At 44.6% G+C, this 20,100-nt stretch overlaps 1 protein-coding gene across 1 annotated transcript in view; it reads right to left on the minus strand.

Moving 5' to 3' along the window:
* ADAMTS17 (ADAM metallopeptidase with thrombospondin type 1 motif 17) overlaps positions 1–20,100 on the minus strand; it is a gene marked incomplete in the record, with an annotated part of 265,113 nt that overhangs the window by 145,839 nt on the left and 99,174 nt on the right. The window contains 2 exon segments of the mRNA XM_034784572.1: positions 2,300–2,450; positions 4,412–4,552. Coding sequence (XP_034640463.1) covers positions 2,300–2,450; positions 4,412–4,552 — 292 coding nt within the window.

The following is a 20,100-nucleotide window of genomic DNA, read 5'->3' on the forward strand; positions in this document are numbered from 1 at the left end:
ACCACATTACCATTGGCTAGAAGAGGAGACAGCTATGTATGCCAATAATTTCTATAACTAATGCCAACGACCGGTGCCAATTTTTTTTTGTTCATATTTCCGCAGACAGCTTAGAGACTTACAGTACAAGCATTCTGTTGATGAGGCACGAGAAAGACGAAGGTGAAGGTAACAAAACCTTCCAGGATTTAAAAATTAAAGCTGACCACTTCCTAGAACGAACTTTTTTTAGTTTCACTGCAGGCAAACACCAACTCACAGCTGCTGAACAGCGTGTAAATATTACCATGGTTTAATGATGTGTAAAGTTAATGGCACATATTTTCACTGAACATCAGCATTGAACTCTGAAGCGCTCCCACCCTACATTCGTGATCCGAAATACCTACAGATACATAATTAAGCTGACTAGTGTTTGCAACTTCCTTTATTCAGCCAAAGATTGTATAGGCTTCTCAGCAGAAATTATTCTAAATATGGATTAAGGTTTCTTTTCTTCTTTTCTAAAGATTTCAGAAACACTAAGACTAGTAAAGATCCCGAAGGACCAACACACCTGCTAACAGAGAATACTGCCGGCTGGTGTGGTACACTGACAAACATACTCTGAATGAAGAGTTTCAAGAACACTGTATTTCTGGATATGCTATTTCAGCATGAGAAATGCAGACCTGTAAGCAGTAAAATGGCACTTCCTAGTGGGGGTTAAACCTCCAGGAATGACCGTTCTTTTCTGCAACAATGCACATAGCAAATATCTACCAAAAGCTGGGTAAGCAGCATCATATCCGTTCATTTGGAGGTACCTGCATCTTCCTGACTATACCCAGGGTACTCTCGAAGGATGCACATTTTAAAAGCTTGCTTCCAGTCCAGTAGTCCGGATGGCCTGCATTTCCCTGGTTGATCCAAAAAACACAACCTACCCAGATTTGTTTCTCATTGTTTTCATGTTCTGTGTTACTTAGTTGCCAGATCCAAAGTAAACAAAACAGCAAATGTGAAACTCAGAGTTCTTTCCCAGCACTTGCATGTGTTCGACAGCTTTATTCATTTGGAAACTTCAGTTATAATTGATTATTATTTTCTTTTTTTATAAGATTAAAGTGCCAGAATTTTTAGTCGAGGGGACAGGACAGGGGAGAGGAGAGGGGGAAATGATTTACCAAAGCAAACATTTTTTTTTAATATTGCCTAGTTATAAGAGAGTAATGCACGATTCACTCTTGCCATCTAAACTCGGGCTTTGTAGAACATAATGTAGGGTAAAATACCACCAAATGGCTCTGGTGATAAAATAATCAATTCGATAACAATGCTTAGCACTTTCCATCTGTAGCTATCCTAGCACATAGCCACACAGGGGCAATTATAATCCCTACCTGGAATAGGGAAAAGTAGGGTGCAGCTAGGTTAAGTGTCTTGCTCATGGTGATACAGAGAGTTAGTGGCAGAGCTGAGAACAGAACCCAGGAATCCTGACTCCCAGTCCCATCCACTCGCTACTGGCTCACACAGCCTCCTCAGCAGATACAGAGCACCTACTGGTTGGTCAATTGGCTCATACATGAATATTGCTTCACATTACAGTCAGAGGTGGCTCCTACCAGCAGCCCTTAAATAGTCTGCAATCAGGGTTCAAACCCAAAAGTCCCAATGTTAATCCAAATGATCTACACCTCTCCAGTCTGCAGAGCTGGGAAGTCTTGTGGGAAGAGGCTCACGTGTGAGACTTCCGCTACATCCCAATTCCAGATGGGCCGGAAATATCATGAGAACAGCCTCTTGCTCAGGATTCTGGCACTCTGATTTCCATGGGAGTTTTGCCCAAGTGAAAACTGAATACAAACTCAATAAGGACCTCAGGACCTGGATCTAGGGTTTTAGCTTCATCGGTGTGGGTGGGATTTTCAAAAGTGCTCAGCGTTGGCCTAACTCTGTTCTTTCATCTGAGTCCATGGTTGTTTTCATAGAATCATAGAATATCAGGATTGGAAGGGACCTCAGGAGGTCATCTAGTCCAACCCCAAAGCAGGACTAATCCCCAGACAGATTTTTGCCCCAGATACCTAAACGGCCCCCTCAAGGATTGAACTCACAACCTTGGGTTTAGCAGGCCAATGCTCAAACCACTGAGCTATCCCTCCCCCACAGGCCAGGCCAGGCCAGGCCGACACTGAGCACCATTGAAAATCCCACTTTGTATGTCAATTGGAGGTACGGAATCTTTTTATTCTCAATTGACAGCTTTGCTTCCATTACCCACCCTCGCGCCCTTGGGACCCAGGAGAAGCCTTACCTCCATATTCTTACAGAAAGTGGCATTGGTCCCGAATAGGATCTGGCACTGTTCATCAGCGCTGTAGTGCATCCCTGGCAGCTTTTGAGGAAGCCGCACGGCATACTGGCTTCGGGGGTCTGTTACCAGCAAACAGGTGCTCACCTTGGACCTAAAGAGTATGAGAGTTACACACACCTTTAAGGGGAGGAACTTTGAAACTGGGCAGGTAGATCACTTGCCCAGAGAAGGTGGCGCCTTTCCTTTCACTTGAGATTATGGCGTCTTTGTCTAAAGGGTTGGTACTTTTGAGAGATTTCCACCCAGGAATATCCTTTTTTAAGCAAAGATTCTGACCTGCAGATATTTCTGGTCAGGTTGCTATTGTGGGCAGGTGCAGACTGGAGATGCATGAGGTGAGGTCATGCAGTGGTATTTTTGACGCATTACTCAATATGGAGAGCGAATAGTGGGACAGAAGTGAGACCTGGGAAATGTACGGTGTTCAAATGACTATAAGGAAATGTTGTGTGCAGTTGTGTTGTAGCCGTGTTGGCCCCAGGACACACTCTCTAATATACTGTGAAGTGCCAGACAGGCAGACCTCTGTGATGGTGAGTGTTAAGTGGGTTTCCTGGAGAATGCCCTGGGGGTGGTTAATGCGAATTCCACAATACTGGTTATGCAAAAACCAAACCTTTTGAAGTTTGCCCTGAGGAGAGGGCCACTGACTGGTGATTGCCTGTTACAGGAGGCCACAGATCAAAGGCCCAGACTGTATAAAGAAATAGCTGGACTGTCCCAGACTTGTTATGGTTCTTGATCTGAAACCTGACATGAACTGGTAACCCAGCACAAACCCAGCTGAGGGCTTTGAAAGACAGACAGCCCCCAGAGCCTTATGTTGGAGCTCAGGGTGACCTCTGGTAAGCTTTTAGCATGTGTGTAGGTTCGTTTAGTGTTTTTTGTACATTTTCTCCCTAATACACTTTGCTTTGTGAAGGCTGGTTGGTAACTGGTGTACACCGTTGTAGCCCGTGAAAAAAGGTTAACCACAGATGCTGAACCCTGGTCAGAGCTGCTGGGGAAGTCAGTGAGGTGCAGAGGGACTGCAAGCCTAAACCCGTTTGGAGGGAGAGAGATGCAGATCTTCGCCCAAGAGAGGTGATGGCTCGGAGCCTGAAACCTTAGGTGGGTGCCCTTGTGGAAGAGCAGGGGTGTATGTCAAAGGTGCAGTTAACCCTGAAACTGTGACCAATAGCATCTTGGAAGGTTTTTTTTAAAACTAATGGAAAGGAGGAAAGATACTAGGCCATGTATATGAGGGTCACTACCAAGTAGTTTAGGAACTAACAGGCTGACAGACTCAGAGTTCAGAATCAGACCCTTGTTTTTTATCTTGACAGTGTCCCTTTAACACAACATTACTGGAGCTCTCATTTTCTGGATAGACACTTTAACCTCTTTTTTTGCCCCTCTCCCTCTTCCTCTGATCACTGCTAAACTCATTGCTCAGTACGGAGGCTGCATCTCTGATAGTCAAGTAGATCCAGCACACTCTGGTGTTTGTTCCGGTGAATAATGATCTATGAACTGGTAATCAGCTTGCCTTAGAATTCTTTCTGAATTGCTAAAAAGGATAAACTAAAAACACTGGATGCTGCAGAAAAGGCATTCACAGTGAACTGTTTAGGTTAATGCTCACGTAGAGAGGAGAGAATGACACAGAATTAACTCCCCGGGAAAGGAGTTCTCTCTGGCTTCCGTAAAATGAATTGTTCTAGCAGGGCAGGCTGGCAGAACCTGTCAAATAGGGTGGGTTGGTTTTTTTAAGGTCATTTCCTCCTGTACAACCTAACAGAGTCCTGTCATTACAGGATTCATTCCTAAAGTGGAAGTGAACTGGGATTCTTTTCAAGAAGCTATCAGTGTGCTGAAATTTGGGGAAGATGAGTTTGCTGCATCTCTGCCAGTATTCTCTGCACGCTCCAGGTACAAGGTTACTACAAAGGAGACAGATTCAACCTTCCATACAGCGATTGTACACCGCCCTCCCCTGACTTTGTATTTGAATTTCAAATACGATCCCGGTTCTTTGAGATACAGGGTTTTCGCTGTTCATCACGTTCTTACTTTAGGAAGTTTTCAAGGTCGTCACGGCTGCAGGAAGACCAAGAAAGGTCACTAGGGTTCCTGCCCTTCACCCATTCTCCAGACATTATGTGAGATCTTCCTGCGCAGGACAAATGATCATCGTCATGGCTCATCCCCATGCTGTTTGGTTAAAAACAAAAAACAAAAACAAAACCACATAGATAAAGCCATTCTGCGGGTTTGTCATTTCCCATTGCACCTGTAATGACACTCTAATTATCTTATGGGGAACACAGTGGAAAGTAGAACTGATCAAATCATGCACGATTAATAATTTATCCAACTAATTTACCTTCTAGGTTATAAGCGGATCACAAATTCCTTGAATTTACCTATTTTAGTTGCAAATTTTTTTTAAAAATTGATTTGCTCCATGGATTGATGGCAAACACTTCACTATGGGGTCTGCTGGAAATATTCTAAATTCCAACAGTGATTTTTAGTGGAGAGAGAGCGCTGAGAAGTTATAGGGAACTGCTTCTGTTCCCTGATTAGATGAACCCATAAGTACATCTGGCTGAATTCTTACACACACGGATGCAAAAAGTGATTTCTGGGAATGGTCATGCAACCTGAAATATGCTTCCCCGTAAAACTCAGTCATTCAAGGGTTCACAGAAAACAAACGCGCAGAAAGGATGTCGCCTGGCTGAAGCCCAGAATATCAAAGGGAGTATTTGTGGAAAACTTTGTATTACTTGCCCAGAACTAGTGAATGAGGTTAACTAAAACCATGTTGAGTAAGGTCAACAAATACCGAAGTACAATTATTACTAAACATGGAACCAAATTCTGCTCTTGTGCCAGTGCAAATCTGGAGTAACTCCACTGACATAAAAGGGGTTACTCCAAATTTACAGTATTATTAAATATCTCTATTTCAGCAGCCCCTGGACATCCCCCCACAGAATCAGGGCCCCATTTTGCTAAGTGCTGTACAAACGCATACAAAGACACAATCCCTGCCCCAACCCAATGTAAATGTGAACAGCATTTGGCCCATGGTAGTGCATCTCAACAAATAATGCACATTTACACATATTTACACCCACAACTGAGAAATTAAAATATCGCTCACCTGAGGATCTCAAAAGGGCTTCACAAAAACTTTCCCCCCACCATGCACCTGTGAGGCCATGTATTATTAACAGTGTTTTACAAGAGGAAAAACTCAAGCAAAAGAAGAACAGGAGTACTTGTGGCACCTTAGAGACTAACAAATTTATTAGAGCATAAGCTTTCGTGGACTACAGCCCACTTCTTCGGATGCATATATGCTCTAATAAATTTGTTAGTCTCTAAGGTGCCACAAGTACTCCTGTTCTTCTTTTTGCGGATACAGACTAACACGGCTGCTACTCTGAAACCTGTCATCAAGCAAAAGAGAGGATCAGTGACTAGTTCAAGTTCACACAACAAGACAGTGGCACAACCATGTGCAGACACCAGAAATCCTGATTTCCAATCCCATCCTCAAACTACTAGACCATGTTACCAACCAGTGTGGGAGAGAGAACAAGTTCCAGCCTGTTTTGATAAGATTTGATAAGTAACATTTTAAAATCTTAATGTCCTTCCTTTGGTTTCTAAACCCATCTTAAAATGGGATGAGAATTGGTTTATGGATTTTTGCAGACGGTGCCTCTTGATTTTTGCAAACAAGTGTCACTCAGCTGGGCAAAGTGGCAGTCATCAGCATTAGGTTCAGAATTGGCAACTGCAAGTTGATAACTGAAATCTCAGATGATCATCAGTTTATTCCTTAGGAGAAGTGCATCTTATTGTATAAGCTTGCTGGACACAGCAAGATGGCCATTGTTTCCGATCATGATGTTGGACTCCCAATATGCAACATTACTCTACAAATCAGAGTTGCCTATTTGTTTTTATATTCAGTTCTCATTCCCCTGCCTTTGCTTCTCTGCAGTTTTGGGATTCAAATATTCAAAACCTAAATGCAGCATACATTTCCAGTTCTGATTAACCGAAACCAGCTTCAGCAGTTTGATAATTATGGCTTAGATTAAACCACCATTTAGGCTATTTTTAGCTTAAAGTGAAAATTACATGGCTGAGTATTATTTTAGGTTTATCTCCAGGGATGTTATTATTTCTAACAATGTTACACTTAGCATAATTTTTAGAATCAGAAGCTCATGGTTATGCATGTTTTTTAACCTTTGTAGGTTTCGAACACAGGAAAAATGTTAATGTCAAGCACATTGTTTGACACGCACCAATCATTTAACAATCTAGTAGCAACTCTAACTTCAGAAACAGAGGGTGAAAGCTGTGCCTCACTGAACACAAGGGAGGTTTTGCGACTGACTTCAATGGAAGTCAGGATTTCACCCAAGATGGTTTATCCATGTTACCTCTACAAACAAATAAATACAAATACATCTTAACACAAACTATGAGGGCAGAGCCAGCAGTATTCTTCTATTGCAACTTGTCCCCTACAAAACCTGCAGTCTTAGGAAATGAGAAAGGAAGATTTTAATGTGATAAAAGAAACAAGTAAATAACATAGGAAAGGTTACTTTAGCCCCACAGAGACATGGCGATCTTCTGCAATATTGACTTAGAAAAGTAAGCTGAATGTTTGCCTTCATTCTTTGCCCCATCTGGGTCACAAGTCAATACATTCCCAGTATATTTTCATAAAGCAAGAATCTTCTTCTTTCGTATGGCTGGTGTAGAGCAGCAACTACAATTTCACCTGATGTTGATAGAGCCAGATGGTTCCATCAGGAGTAGCAGAATTTATTGCAGTGATGCCTCCTTCATATTTATAAATTGGGCAGTAGGTGGGGATATGTTTGATGGTCTGTCGTAGGGAGCCGCATGCCAGGGACTCCTTGATTTTCCATTTGTACATTAGATGTCTGCATCTATCATGGTAGGTTCAGGTTCGGTTCAGAGTTGACCAAGGTGACCATGGAAGGTCAAACCCAGGAACCTTCCATGTCGGATCCGTCACAAAGCACTTATTTTTTAAGTCTTGTTTAGCCCAATCTGCTTTTCAAGCCACCTCCTAATCATAGCCTGACTGCATGAGGCTAAGCGAAAGTTCCCAGAAAAGTTGAGAACCACTGGTCTAAAACACACTGATCCATGTACTGCTTATCTGAGATTAGAATCTGGCCCTTTCCGAGTTCCATTCACCTGGGTAAAGTCTGCTAAATCACTGAATTGCCACAAAGGCAAAAGGTCCATCATTGCTAGCTTATTGGAAAGGAATAGGAATAAATAGGACAATTTGAGTGGCGTATACCATGCAACATGGCTGCAAAGAGAGAGGAATGCCCGTTTTGGCAGCGTATTAGAGAGATAAGGGTCCCTCTCTAAACGGTTCTCATGCAACTGTACCCAGGATATTGTGCCAAATCAAATCCAGGGCTCCACAGTGCCCAACCCTGTAGGGGACTTTGTGTGTGTGTGTGAAAGACCTTCCCTACACTTGAGCCATTGAGTCTGGGCCAAGTGAGTCTCGGCCAAGCCTGGGTGAGTGCAGGAACTGGTTCCTACTAGTGCCTCTGTAGAGGCCAGCAACCTGGAAGGGGGTGGGGATAATCTCTGCCCACCACTGCACTGTCCAGAGTGGCTGGGTGCCCTGAGAAGGGAGACAGTATGACTATCATAGGTGGCACAACTGGAAGCTCCCAGGGAGGGATTCTGATTAAGTTGGCCAGAATCCCTCCTGGGGCCTCCCTCTGCACTGGCCTCATCCTCAAACTCTCCAGCGTGGACCATCATTTACAGGTGAAAATCTGGCCCTGAAATAGCAAAACATATGGTAGCACAAGCAATCCTTTAAACTGATATCCTGGGAGCCAGTAGGCTGTTTCAATCAAGGCAGACACGTTTGTTTACTAAAGCCTGTTTTCCCGACAACACTTTGCCTAAGCCAGGATGTGGTCAGCTTTTCGCTACAATGTATGAAGAACCAGGTTTCACCTGAAGCCATTTAGCCAAGATATATTTTAGCTCTCTCATTAATTTGTATTTATTTATTCTTAGCATATGTTGAAAATGGGATCGTTTCTTTGGCAGAAAACACGAGTAGCAGTCACTAATTAGGACATTCCCGTCTTTGATTTTATTATTAATGTATTTTAAAAAAACTGATTGCATTTGGGAAGTTTCTCTGAGGAAATTGTAGAGGCTAAAATTCATTCATTTCAGCTTCGGTTCTGCAGCGTATATGTAAAATCCCCATACAGAACAATTCAAAACCAAGATCGCGTTAAAGTTTGGGGTTTTTTGCATATATTTTCTGGAATTTATTTATTTGAAATTGACATATTTATGGAGAAATCCTGGATTTTAAACAGCAGCTGTTTAGCAAGTTCTAGGCACAAAGGGCTAGATCCTCAGCTGGTGTAAATTGATGGAGCTCCATTGAAGTCAGTCGCGCTAGGGTGATTTACACCCGCTCGGGATCTGGCCTCATGGCTCCAAAGCAACTGCTTCTAGCCTTTCAGCGCTGGTTTGCTAGGAGAATACAAGTCCACGACACCTTTGGAGACTGTTTTAATTGGCACTGGGAAACTTTTCCCAGCAGTTACTCTACCTTACAAGGACTCACTTGAGGAACAGATTAAACGACCTAAAGTACTACGGCATACCCCACATGCTCACACACTAGTTCAAGCGTTCCCAAGTACATCAAAGGGAAGAGCTATTCCTAAACACGTAGTAAATATAATTCCATGCTGGTTCTTTTCACTAATGACTAGCTCTACTTTCTTTTTAACAGAAATAAATTGGGGGGGGGAGAAGAGGGGGAAGCTCTGTATGTTCATAACTAATCAGGAGTGCAAGTGCTGACTCGGTATTTTGCATTTCCTTTGTAAGCAACTAATCTTACCTGCTATTCAGACTTCACAGGGAATTAGAAGGAGTTAATTGGGCCAAGGAAATATTTTGCAGAAGGGGTTCTACTTTTAAATGAACAGAAACCCCTTTAAAACAGAGATAATAAATGTGGTTTCAGTATGAAAAGTGACTATTAAAATGGCACCGTATTACTCAACTGCTCTGCCCCTTGTGTGTACTCAGAGTCACATCTAGCTAATTTATCACCAAAAGTAAACATTTGCTACATATTATTCTTGTTAGCATTGCAGAACCAGCACAGCTTTGTGAGAGTGAGCTAGATTCAATTCTGGCTCATGCATCAGCAAACAATTGCTTAACCAAGTTCAAATTACAGAGCGAAATTCGGTCTTCAGTTACACGTCCTAGCTCTTGGGTTTGCTCAGAGTGCAGCACAATGAGGGGCTGATTCAGGGCCGGCTCCACTGTTTTTGCCGCCCCAAGCAGCAAAAAAAGCTGCGATCATGTTCTGCAGCGGCAATTCGGCGGGAGGTCCTTCGCTCGGAGTGGGAGTGAGGGACCGTCCGCCGAATTGCTGGACATGCCGCCCCTCTCCAGAGTGGCCGCCCCAAGCACCTGCTTGGCAAGCTGGTGCCTGGAGCTGGCCCTGCTGATTCTGAACAGGGCCTCTATGACACCAATAAGGAGACAATAGGGTTGCACCAGGTAGCGGAGTTTGGCCTACAGAATAATTATTGCTGGAGAGGATGCATGAGCCCAGAAAGAAGCATCTTGACCTTTAGATCCCAGGACGGGCAATTATCAAAAATGATAACTGAGCAAATTTCATCGGGAATCACAAAACTTCAACTTTTCTATTTTACAGTCATTTGCTCTGCAAGAACCACATGTTAAAAGTAACGGAACTAGGAATTAAAGACATGTAATTTTCCATCCTATTGCAAAACCAACACCTCTCAAAAGTCTACACCATATTGTGTGTTACATACTACAGTCGATGGGGAAGTGTTGTGCAAGTGGTCAGAGCAGAGGAGTGCGAGGCAGGACTCCAAAGTTCTATGCCTGGCCTCTTCCACCGACCCATCATGTAACCACATTTCTCTAAGTGTGATTAATGTGAGTTTGTTTTCCCCGTAGCAATACTAAACGAATGCACTTGTTTTATTCGAGTCACTCATCGACATTCCGCTCTAGACAGTTAATAGAGCTCAACTGCACATCTTGTTTGTCCCTGGTGCATTTTCCAAAGATTCCTGTTATTCTTTAAAAACCTGAGCCAAAACCCATCAAAGCCAGTGGAAAGGCTCCCACTGACTTCAACAGGGTTTGGATCAGACCCTAAAGTTCTTAAGAGCGTGCACACAAGTGCTCACCAGAACCACTCTGGCTCTCAATAGGTTTCCTATTAAAAGCATGGAATCTGAGACTTAAAATAATGCTGGGGGGTCAGTGGGAGGAACTAACATAAGTGATGGTTTACATGTTTTTGAACAGCTGTAACTTTGCAGTTGATAATAGGCTATTTGAGAACTCCCTATGATTATTTCCACTCATTCCTCTCTGACATGGCAAGGGTGGAGACATGGAGGAGAGATGAAAAAACGATAGAAATGTACTGTCAGCAAGTACAAGATTTGATGGGGGGTGGGGGCTAAGTGGGAAGCTGTGACCAAGGGAAGGCTGGAAAAATTAGTTGGGGCAAACACCAGGAACTTCCACACACTGTCAGCTTCAAACAAGGGCTTCAACTAGGTGCTAGTCAGAGCTTCTTCATGTCGTCTCCATGCAAAACCGAATCCTTCCATTTGTAGGCAAGTAAATTAGGATCAGCTAGATCTTGGTTAGGTTTAGAAATAAACAACACTCAAGACTAGCCAGCCGTCTTCCTATTCATTTATTAAATCTCTGCCTTATACTCACTTAACTTCTTGCATTAAGGACATTCGCCTCAGATTTCTCTTTGTCTAAAAAGGACAATGAAACGGGGCCCCAAGAGGTCACCAAACTACTAACAATGTAATCAGATTGTGATATTCCTCCCCTTTTGCTCCCACTGCTGGAAGCAACTGCCAAGACCAGCGTGGCAGCTCCTCTCAGCTCCAGAAACCAGCTGGATCTGGGAAGTGGGGCAGACCAACCACCCAAGGGCTGAGGGCTCGCCCCCAGGGAAGGTCAGGTAAGAAGAGAGGGTGGGGTAGGGGGTTCTGGGAGAGTTCGGCTCATGGGGTGGGCGAGGCAGGGGCTCCAGGAGCGTCAGGCTGGTGTGGGGGAGCACCCAATAACCCGTTGCCTCCGGTTGCAAAGCTGGCTCCGCGATGGATTCTCGACTGATCATCGGAAAGTGTATTTTGTCTCCCTACATTTTATAACATAAGGGTTTTATCTTCAAGATCGCAGCAGAGTGCCAAGAGCTGTGTGCAGTACTGCAAGTTGCACAAAACTGAGGATCTCCAAGCCCTTCCTCCAGAAAACCCCAAGACCCAGGTGGCAATAACCTCACACTGAGTACCTGATGTTAACCACAGTCGTCATGTTATCCCATGAGATTTCTGGGGAGATCCTGGGTTGGACTATATTGCTGCAAATCAATGATGCCTTGGGGACCTGAGGTTTACCACCACCACAGAACACACAGGGGAGACTGTAGTGTATCTCCATGTCTATTTCAGCGTGTGAGTGGGGTAAGAGGGGAGCAGTGCCAGATGGAAAGCATCGGGAATGAAACCCTCTACTTATCCATAGGAAGCGTACAACATGAGCAATTGCAGAGCAAAGCTTCCCCCCCCCCCCCCCACACACACTGCTTCTCAATGTGGAGTGGTCATCACTAGGGTAAGAAAGGAGATCCGTCTCCATAGCCCAACCAATCCTTGGTCTCTCTCTTGCCCATAAAGGTACCAGTTGTGGTGATGTGTTTTGTGATGTGCAGGCCTGTTCACTGGGATCTGAGCCAGGATCATCACACTCAATTTAATCACCAAACAGGAGAGATGGCAACAATTCTCAGCCTGTACTGACTTGAGCTGGATTTGAACCAGCAATCTAGAAGCGGGAAACTACATCCCATTATCAAGCTCTGAGCGGTCCCAAGTCTATTCAATTTTACGAATTTGTATTAGTGTTTGAAACTGAAGCTATAGCACAGGAAAAATGATGACTTCTGAACCAGGTTCAATATGTTTAACATTTCACTATAAAATTCTGAAATCTGGCAAGTTACAAGACTCCCAACTGGGTTAGAATAAAGACATGGCAGAGGCAGATGCTGGCTAGGGGCAGCTTGTTAGGCCTGGAAGAATAATAGGAGCTGGGGAAGGCAGTGCAAGATGGGGACACGTTAGTGGCTCAGGAAAAGGATGCACCCACAAAGTAATCAATGAGAAGCAGAAACAGCTGGAGTGGCAAGAAGAGAGTCCAAGTGAGAGTCAGGTGGAAGGGGAAAAAAATCTAGGGACAGCACACGGAGTTAGTGGAGCGGGGATGGAGGTAATGGAAGAACACGAGCAATCTGCTTGCAAGAAAAGCAACTGTTCAGACCATTGAATTAATTAAAGGGTTTTCACCTCTTGTTTCTTACACCTAAATACAGGCACTTAACTCATCAATGGAACCTGTCAGGAGGTGCCTTGGGGAAGCTGGAGGGAACTGACACCTATTTAAACCTTATTAATTAGCAGAAAAGAGCCATTTTGTATGTATGGGATCTGGGACCAAGGTCTTCAAGAGAGATGGTTGAGCTTTTGTTGTTTTTTTTTTTAAATCAGAGAGACACCATCTTAAGGGAGCCATGACTACTGATGCTTGTTTTCCTAACCAAGTTTACGTCACTCTGCAATAATGAAGTAACCAGACATTTTATATGGTTATCTACTCATCAAACAGCCAAGAAGTCAGCAACAGAGAGTGAGAACACACATGTCTATGGTGAATTGCAGCATGGAAAGCCATGGTTTATTCAGCTGCATGACAGATCCTGCCCTTTATTATAGGTTTTTCATTTCAAAAGAATGAGGTCTTTTGACATGCAAGCTGGAAGGCAGCATGTACAACTTGTGATGCAAAAGCCTGATATAGCAATCACTAGGGCCAGGCTTGGTAGGCACTCTACAGAGTTGCCAAAAATACCCCCTGCTCTTCCAGTCCTGGGTCTCTCTGCTAGAGCCTGATCCAAATCCTACTAAAGTCAATGACAGTCTTTCCATTGACTTCAATAGGGTTTGGATCAGGGGTCCTAAAGAACAGGATGAAACATCTTGTGATCTTCTCCCCAGCAACGCTATCTTGTGTCTTAACTGCTGTCCATTTCTTCAGTGGACATTGGCTCATGTGATCCCCACTATAGCATCCGTCTCAGATGATAAATCCTTGTCTTTTTGGCAAGGCAGCCAATCCACAGCAGGGTGGGCAGTGCCTCCGGTACCCGCAAACCTCGGGGCATGGTTGAGGAAGCTCCTACAAGCACTTACAATATGTAATTTCAGTGGAATGCTTATGAATCTAGATGCAGCAGAAGCAAGTTGCAAGCTCTCTGAAGAATGGACATGCACTGAGTTTGGGATCTTTTCCCATGAGGAGGCTCTCCTAAGAACTAGCCCAGGGCAGCAGGTAAGCAGCAGTATGAAAGCGAAAGAGTCGGCTGCCAGGAACATAGTAACGGGTAGCCCAGCAGAAGAGTGCTATGGACAGCTAAAGTCCACCTGACCTTTCTGAACAGTTATGTTTGCAAGTAGAAACTCTTCACTGAAGGGAAACTCTCCTCCTTTCTGACAATCTAAGCCAGTGGCTCCCAAACTTTTTTCCTCCAAGGACCCCTTCGGCATCTAAATTTCCTGGACCTCTTTCATTTCCAGTACCACCAGATCACCACCATCAGGGTGACCTCTCATGCTACTATGCTGCTTCCAACTACCCTTACCCAATTCATCTAGGGAGAACATGCCTCTTCTCAGCCCCTTCCAACGCCGTTTAGGGCAGAGGTGGAATAATGGATTTCCTCCTGGAAAGGTGAAGAGCTCGACAACCACACAGTGGCTACACACCTGCCTATGGGGACAATGGATGCTTTCAAAATACCAGAGATGGAGCGATGCACGCCCTCTCCTGGAGTTGAGGAGAGGACTTGCCAACTGGGGCCTTTTTTCCCCTTCACTGACCACAGAGCAAGGATAGGCTGGAAACTGGACCTACACTGTTTATAAAAAAACAATTTCAAACTTTCACACCAACAAGGATTAATCAGCTTTCCACTCCAGCCCACTGTCTATTGCTGGCAATGCAGCGTGTACCTCATGCAGCATATAGATTCGTGGCCCAGGCACGTCTGCCTCCTGCTCTGTGGGACTCTTCTCTGCATAGTATCCATACTAGCCATTCTCTCAGATACTATACATTCCCATTGCCTTTGCCGTGATGTTTATTACCTGCCTGCAGGGAAGAAGCAGCAGATCTTTGTTATGCAATTTTCATACACAGCTGGCTGTACCGATAACATTAATATGAATGGATTGTTTCAGTGGCTGGATTTTGTAGATTTTATAAAGAGAAAAATAAATAATATACTAATTGTGATGTTTGCAAGAGCAGCTCCTAGCTCAGCAAACCCCAGCAAGCCCAGGACAGCTTTCTCTTTAGCAGATTTCAGAGTAGCAGCCATGTTAGTCTGTATCCGCAAAAAGAACAGGAGTACTTGTGGCACCTTAGAGACTAAGGTCTTCACTACGCAAGAGGATAAATGGACACAAGTCAGATATCAGGAATGGCAATATACAAAAACCTGTAGGAGAACACTTCAACCTCCCTGGCCACACAATAGCAGATGTAAAGGTAGCCATCTTACAGCAAAAAAACTTCGGGACCAGACTCCAAAGAGAAACTGCTGAGCTCCAGTTCATTTGCAAATTTGACACCATCAGATCAGGATTAAACAAAGACTGTGAATGGCTATCCAACTACAGAAACAGTTTCTCCTCCCTTGGTGTTCACACCTCAACTGCTAGCAGAGCACCTCACCCTCCCTGACTGAACTAACCTCGTTATCTCCACACTGATATATACCTGCCTCTGGAGATTTCCATTACTTGCATCTGAAGAAGTGAGGTTCTTACCCACGAAAGCTTATGCTCCCAGTACTTCTGTTAGTCTCAAAGGTGCCACAGGACCCTCTGTTGCTTTTTACAGATTCAGACTAACACGGCTACCCCTCTGATACTAGAGACTAAGGTGCCACAAGTACTCCTGTTCTTTAGCAGATGTTGTCTATAGTTCATAAGGCTCTGGTCACGATCATGGCTCAGTTGTGGATGTACCGGGAGGTGCACGGCCAAACACAGGACTAGCAAGAGACTCTATACACTACCTTAGTGACTAAGATAACATCTTCTGGGAAGCTGTTACCCATTGCAAAGCTCTCCACCCCCCATCACCAACAAGAAACAGTTATCGCCCCCTGACATAGCTTTCTCTTTCACCCAAGTCAAGCTGGGGCAGCAGTGACCGATTGCAACCTGTGGTGTCACTAAACTCCTGCCAATTTCCCACCCCTCCACAGGAGAGATTTCAATGATGGACAGTGCACAGTGAGTGGGAATGGACCAGAGCACTAGTGGGTTGGTAGGAGGAGACGTAGGTTGCGACTTTCTCTGACGGGCAGGACTGTTGTGAACCAATCACAGTCCTGTCTGCAGAAAGCACCCAGCTAGCATTGCGGGAGTTAGAGGGACTAGAGCAAAGATTACAGCATGTCTGCTACACGTTCGATATCCTGGAATGGCCCAACGTGGGTGAGAATGAGGCCGATTCAGATTTGGAAAAGCTGAAACTGCAATGTTTGCTCCACCAGAAAGCGCAAAGCCAAGGATTCAGTAAGTGTCAGCTGGATGGCCCAGATGCTATCAGCCTTAGGGAAAGCTCCATGGGTATAGATATACCAGGGAACTTGTTTTAAAAAGCCCCATAACGAGTCCCATGGATGCCTCTAATCAGCCAAGTCACTTCTGAGGGTAAAGTCCAGACAAGGCCATGCAACACCAAACCTGTTAACAAGGGAAGTGCTCACAGAGGGGAGAGCGGTGCCAATATATTTTCCAACTACGCACAACAGAGAAACAAATGTTATGCTCCCGACACCGAGAGACAGAAGCAGGAGTCAGGAATGCTGGATGCATTCTATCCTGGGACAATTCTGCACGTGTGGAGATGGACATGGGGAGACAACAAGAATCCGAGGAGAAAGAGGAATGAATAATTGTGGGTAACGAGTGGAACAGCCCCTGCAGATGAAGAGTCAGAGAAGTGCTTGAGAGGCACTGGACACATGCTCTATGTCCCCTTTTATGTTAAATTGTCCTCAGCTTGGTATAAACCAGGGGTTCTTAACCTTTTTCTTTCTGAGCCCCCCCCAACATGTTGTAAAAACTTCACAGCCCACCGGTGCCATAATAACTGGTTTTCTGCATCTAAAAGCCAGGGCCGGTGCTAAGGGGAAGCAAGGGGGCAATTGCTCAGGGCCCCATGCCACAGGGGGCACCGTGAAGCTAAAGTTGCTCAGGCTTCTGCTTCAGCCCCAGGTGGCAGGGGTCAGGGCCCCACGCTTTACCTCCACGCAAACTTCGGCTTTCTGCCCTGGGCCTACCAAGTCTAACTCTGGCCCTGCTTGGCGGCCTCCCTGAAACCTGCTCGTGGCCCCCCAGGGGGGCCCCAGACCCCTGGTTGAGAACCACTGGTATTTACCATGTATGCCTGTATAGCTGAGGAAGCACATGGAGGCTTCTTCAGATGCCAGCACAGATACTACATGGCAAGCCACTTTTAGGCCATTTCTTTCACTCTTCCCGGCATTCCTAGGGCTGGCTGTCCATCACGAAGGGCTGCTGACTCAGCACAAGGAAAGAGGATGTCCACACTGGATGCATTTCTTACACTGACTCACCAAGATGAAAGCTGATTGCGCTGGCCCAAACCAAACGTAAGCAAGCTCTCTCGCCGCCCCCCCCCACCGCCGCCCCTTTTTTTGCTTACAAGCGTGCAGAATATGTATTTTTTCAACCCGAAAGAGCTTGTCTGCCAGGTGTGCACTGCCACATTCTGCTAGGTCTAGTTATAATCCACCAAACATACTGCAGGCCCAGTCTCCAGGAGCAAAACTGCTTCAGCTGGAGATATCTGCAAGGACAGTGTGAAAGTTTCAATTACATCCACATCACAGCCACTTTCTGTATGGATCAGTCTCACTCCCTCTCCTTAAGGGCACTTCGTTCCTAGCAATTGCTCCTTCTGCCTCCCAGCTCCTTATTTTCTTGGGACTGTTCGTACTGGAGCAGCTGGGGAAAATAATTTATAATCCTGGAGTCATTTGGCTGCTCAGAAACTATTTTAAAAGCTCAGCGCAGAGAGTCATCACCCAGTCTCCTTTGCTTGTTCTGCATGGAGAGACTTGATATCAAACAGAAACACTGCAGACTATGGCTTGGTATCAAAGCAGTTTGGAAATGGTGTGTTCAGACCAATCCACAAATGGAATTCTTCGGGTGTGGGGTGTCTTTCTGCCTATAAACCTCAGAGCTAATGAATCCAAATTTGCTTTTAATATTGTCTAGAAATTCTATATGAAAAAAGTAATAAGCAACTTGAAAAGAGATACCTCTGCTTCAAAAAAAACCTTTGGCTTGAACATCTTACTATGAAGACAAATTACAGTGAAACAAAAAAGGTCTGTTATCTTCAGAACCAGATACCTCTTAGAGAGCCTTCAGCTGAGGAGTGAGGTTTGCATGTCATTTAGCTGATGACAGCTTTCTGGATACGGTACAGGTGTATTTTTCAATAAATGGTGAATGTGTTTCTGATCACGATGTTGCAAAACGAAGTGGAGTAAGGCTGTTTCAGTAAACGGAGTAAGGATTTCAGGTAGGGCTGTCGATTAATCGCAGTTAACTCAAGCGATTAACTCAAAAATTAATCGCAGTTTTAATCGCACTGTTAAAAAACAGAATACCAATTGAAATTTATTAAATATTTTTGGATGTTTTCCTACATTTTCAAATGTATTGATTTCAATTACAACACAGAATACAAAGTGTACAGTGCTCACTTTATATTTTTTTATATATATATATATATATATTATTACAAATATTTGCACTGTAAAAATGAGAAACAAAAGAAATAGTATTTTTAAATTTATCTCATACAAATATTGTAGTGCAATCTCTTTATCGTGGAAGTGCAACTTACAAATGTAGACTTTTTGTTTATGTAACTGCACTCAAAAACAAAACAATGTAAAACATTAGAGCCTACAAGTCCACTCAGTCCTATTTCTTGTTCAGCCAATCACGAAGACAAACAATTTTGTTTACATTTATGGGAGCTAATGCTGCCAGCTTCTTATTTACAATGTCACCTGAACGTGAGAACAGGTATCCGCATGGCACTTTCGTAGCGGGCATTGCAAGGGGGCAAGGAGCCGGGGGGTTGTATGGGTCGGGGTTTCTGAGGGGGGCAGTCAGGGTGCAGGAAGTGGGGAGGCGCGGGGAATCAGGCTGTTTGGGGAGTCACAGCCTTCCCTACTCGGCCCTCTATACAGTTTCAGAACCCCGATGTGGCCCTCAGGCCAAAAAGTTTGCCCGCCCCTGCTTTAAAGTATTTGTTGTATGTTGTATTGAAAAACTCATTTTCCAACAGTACACTTTTAAAGACACATGCCTAAATTAGACTGGAAAGCTTTCTGCAGGGAACAATCTAACCCGGGGTCTTTTCCAACTCTAACTTCTATAATTCATATGGACATCAAAAACAATAGCTTACAAAACTTGCACTTTCATCAACTAATCCTGGAGTGAGTTTGGCAAATCACAGCACACAGGAAGTAAGTCGTGGCTGACAGGTAGTTGCTGTGGAGATGACGGAGCTGTTTACTGGAGACAATCTCACCTTTATAAGCATGCATCTAGCAGAGAGGCTGCCGCTAAAAACATGCCAGTCTAGGGGTCTGTAGAAGCTGGAGTTGAAATCAGTGGCAGCTGGCTTGGAAAAATATACTATGACAGGTTGGGCATTTAACATTTTTAAAGAGGAAAAGTGCTTATGAATGTGGGTGAAATCAGGGCCTAGGGTGAGTTTCTGGAGCCGGGAGGGGAGGCCCAAATATGCTTGACTACATCGATTTCTGTATTTGTTAACCTGGAAGGAGGGGAGGCTTCTTCAGGTAAGAAAGGGACAGTGAGGACAGATGATGATGGTCAGCAATTTCTTCGTTTTAACTAATGATGGACCAAAACCAAAGCCTTGGATTCATTTTTTTTTCTTGGAAGCAGAGACTCAAACTCTATTGACAAACCCACTCCTATGGTTTTGTTCCTGAATCAAATCCAATTTCCCAGTTCCAGCTCAGATGTAGGGTCAGATTCTGAAGGAGGGCAAGGTACAATGCGGACAAAGAAAATGTTTTTAACTGGAAGTTTACGATCTAGTAACTCCCTCTTTGCTGAATTCTATCTGCAAGTGTTTGGCCAAAGAGTGGAAGGATAAATGCAGCACGGCCCTGCTTCTTACCCTGCCAAAATGCAGCCTCTTATCACAGGACAGTAAGTGGAACCACGCTTGTAGAAGTTAACTTCTTTACACTAGACCAGGGGTCGGCAACGTTCGGCACGCAGCTCGCCAGGGTAAGCACCCTGGCGGGCCGGGCCAGTTTTATTTACCTGTTGACGCGGCAGGTTCGGCCGATCGCGGCCCCCACTGGCTGCGGTTTGCCATCCCGGGCCAACTGGGGTGGCGAGAAGCCGCGGCCAGCACATCGCTCGCCCGCACCACTTCTCGCCGCCCCC

This window comes from Trachemys scripta, chromosome 10, assembly GCF_013100865.1.
Source record: "Trachemys scripta elegans isolate TJP31775 chromosome 10, CAS_Tse_1.0, whole genome shotgun sequence".
NCBI classification, from domain to species: domain Eukaryota; kingdom Metazoa; phylum Chordata; order Testudines; family Emydidae; genus Trachemys; species Trachemys scripta.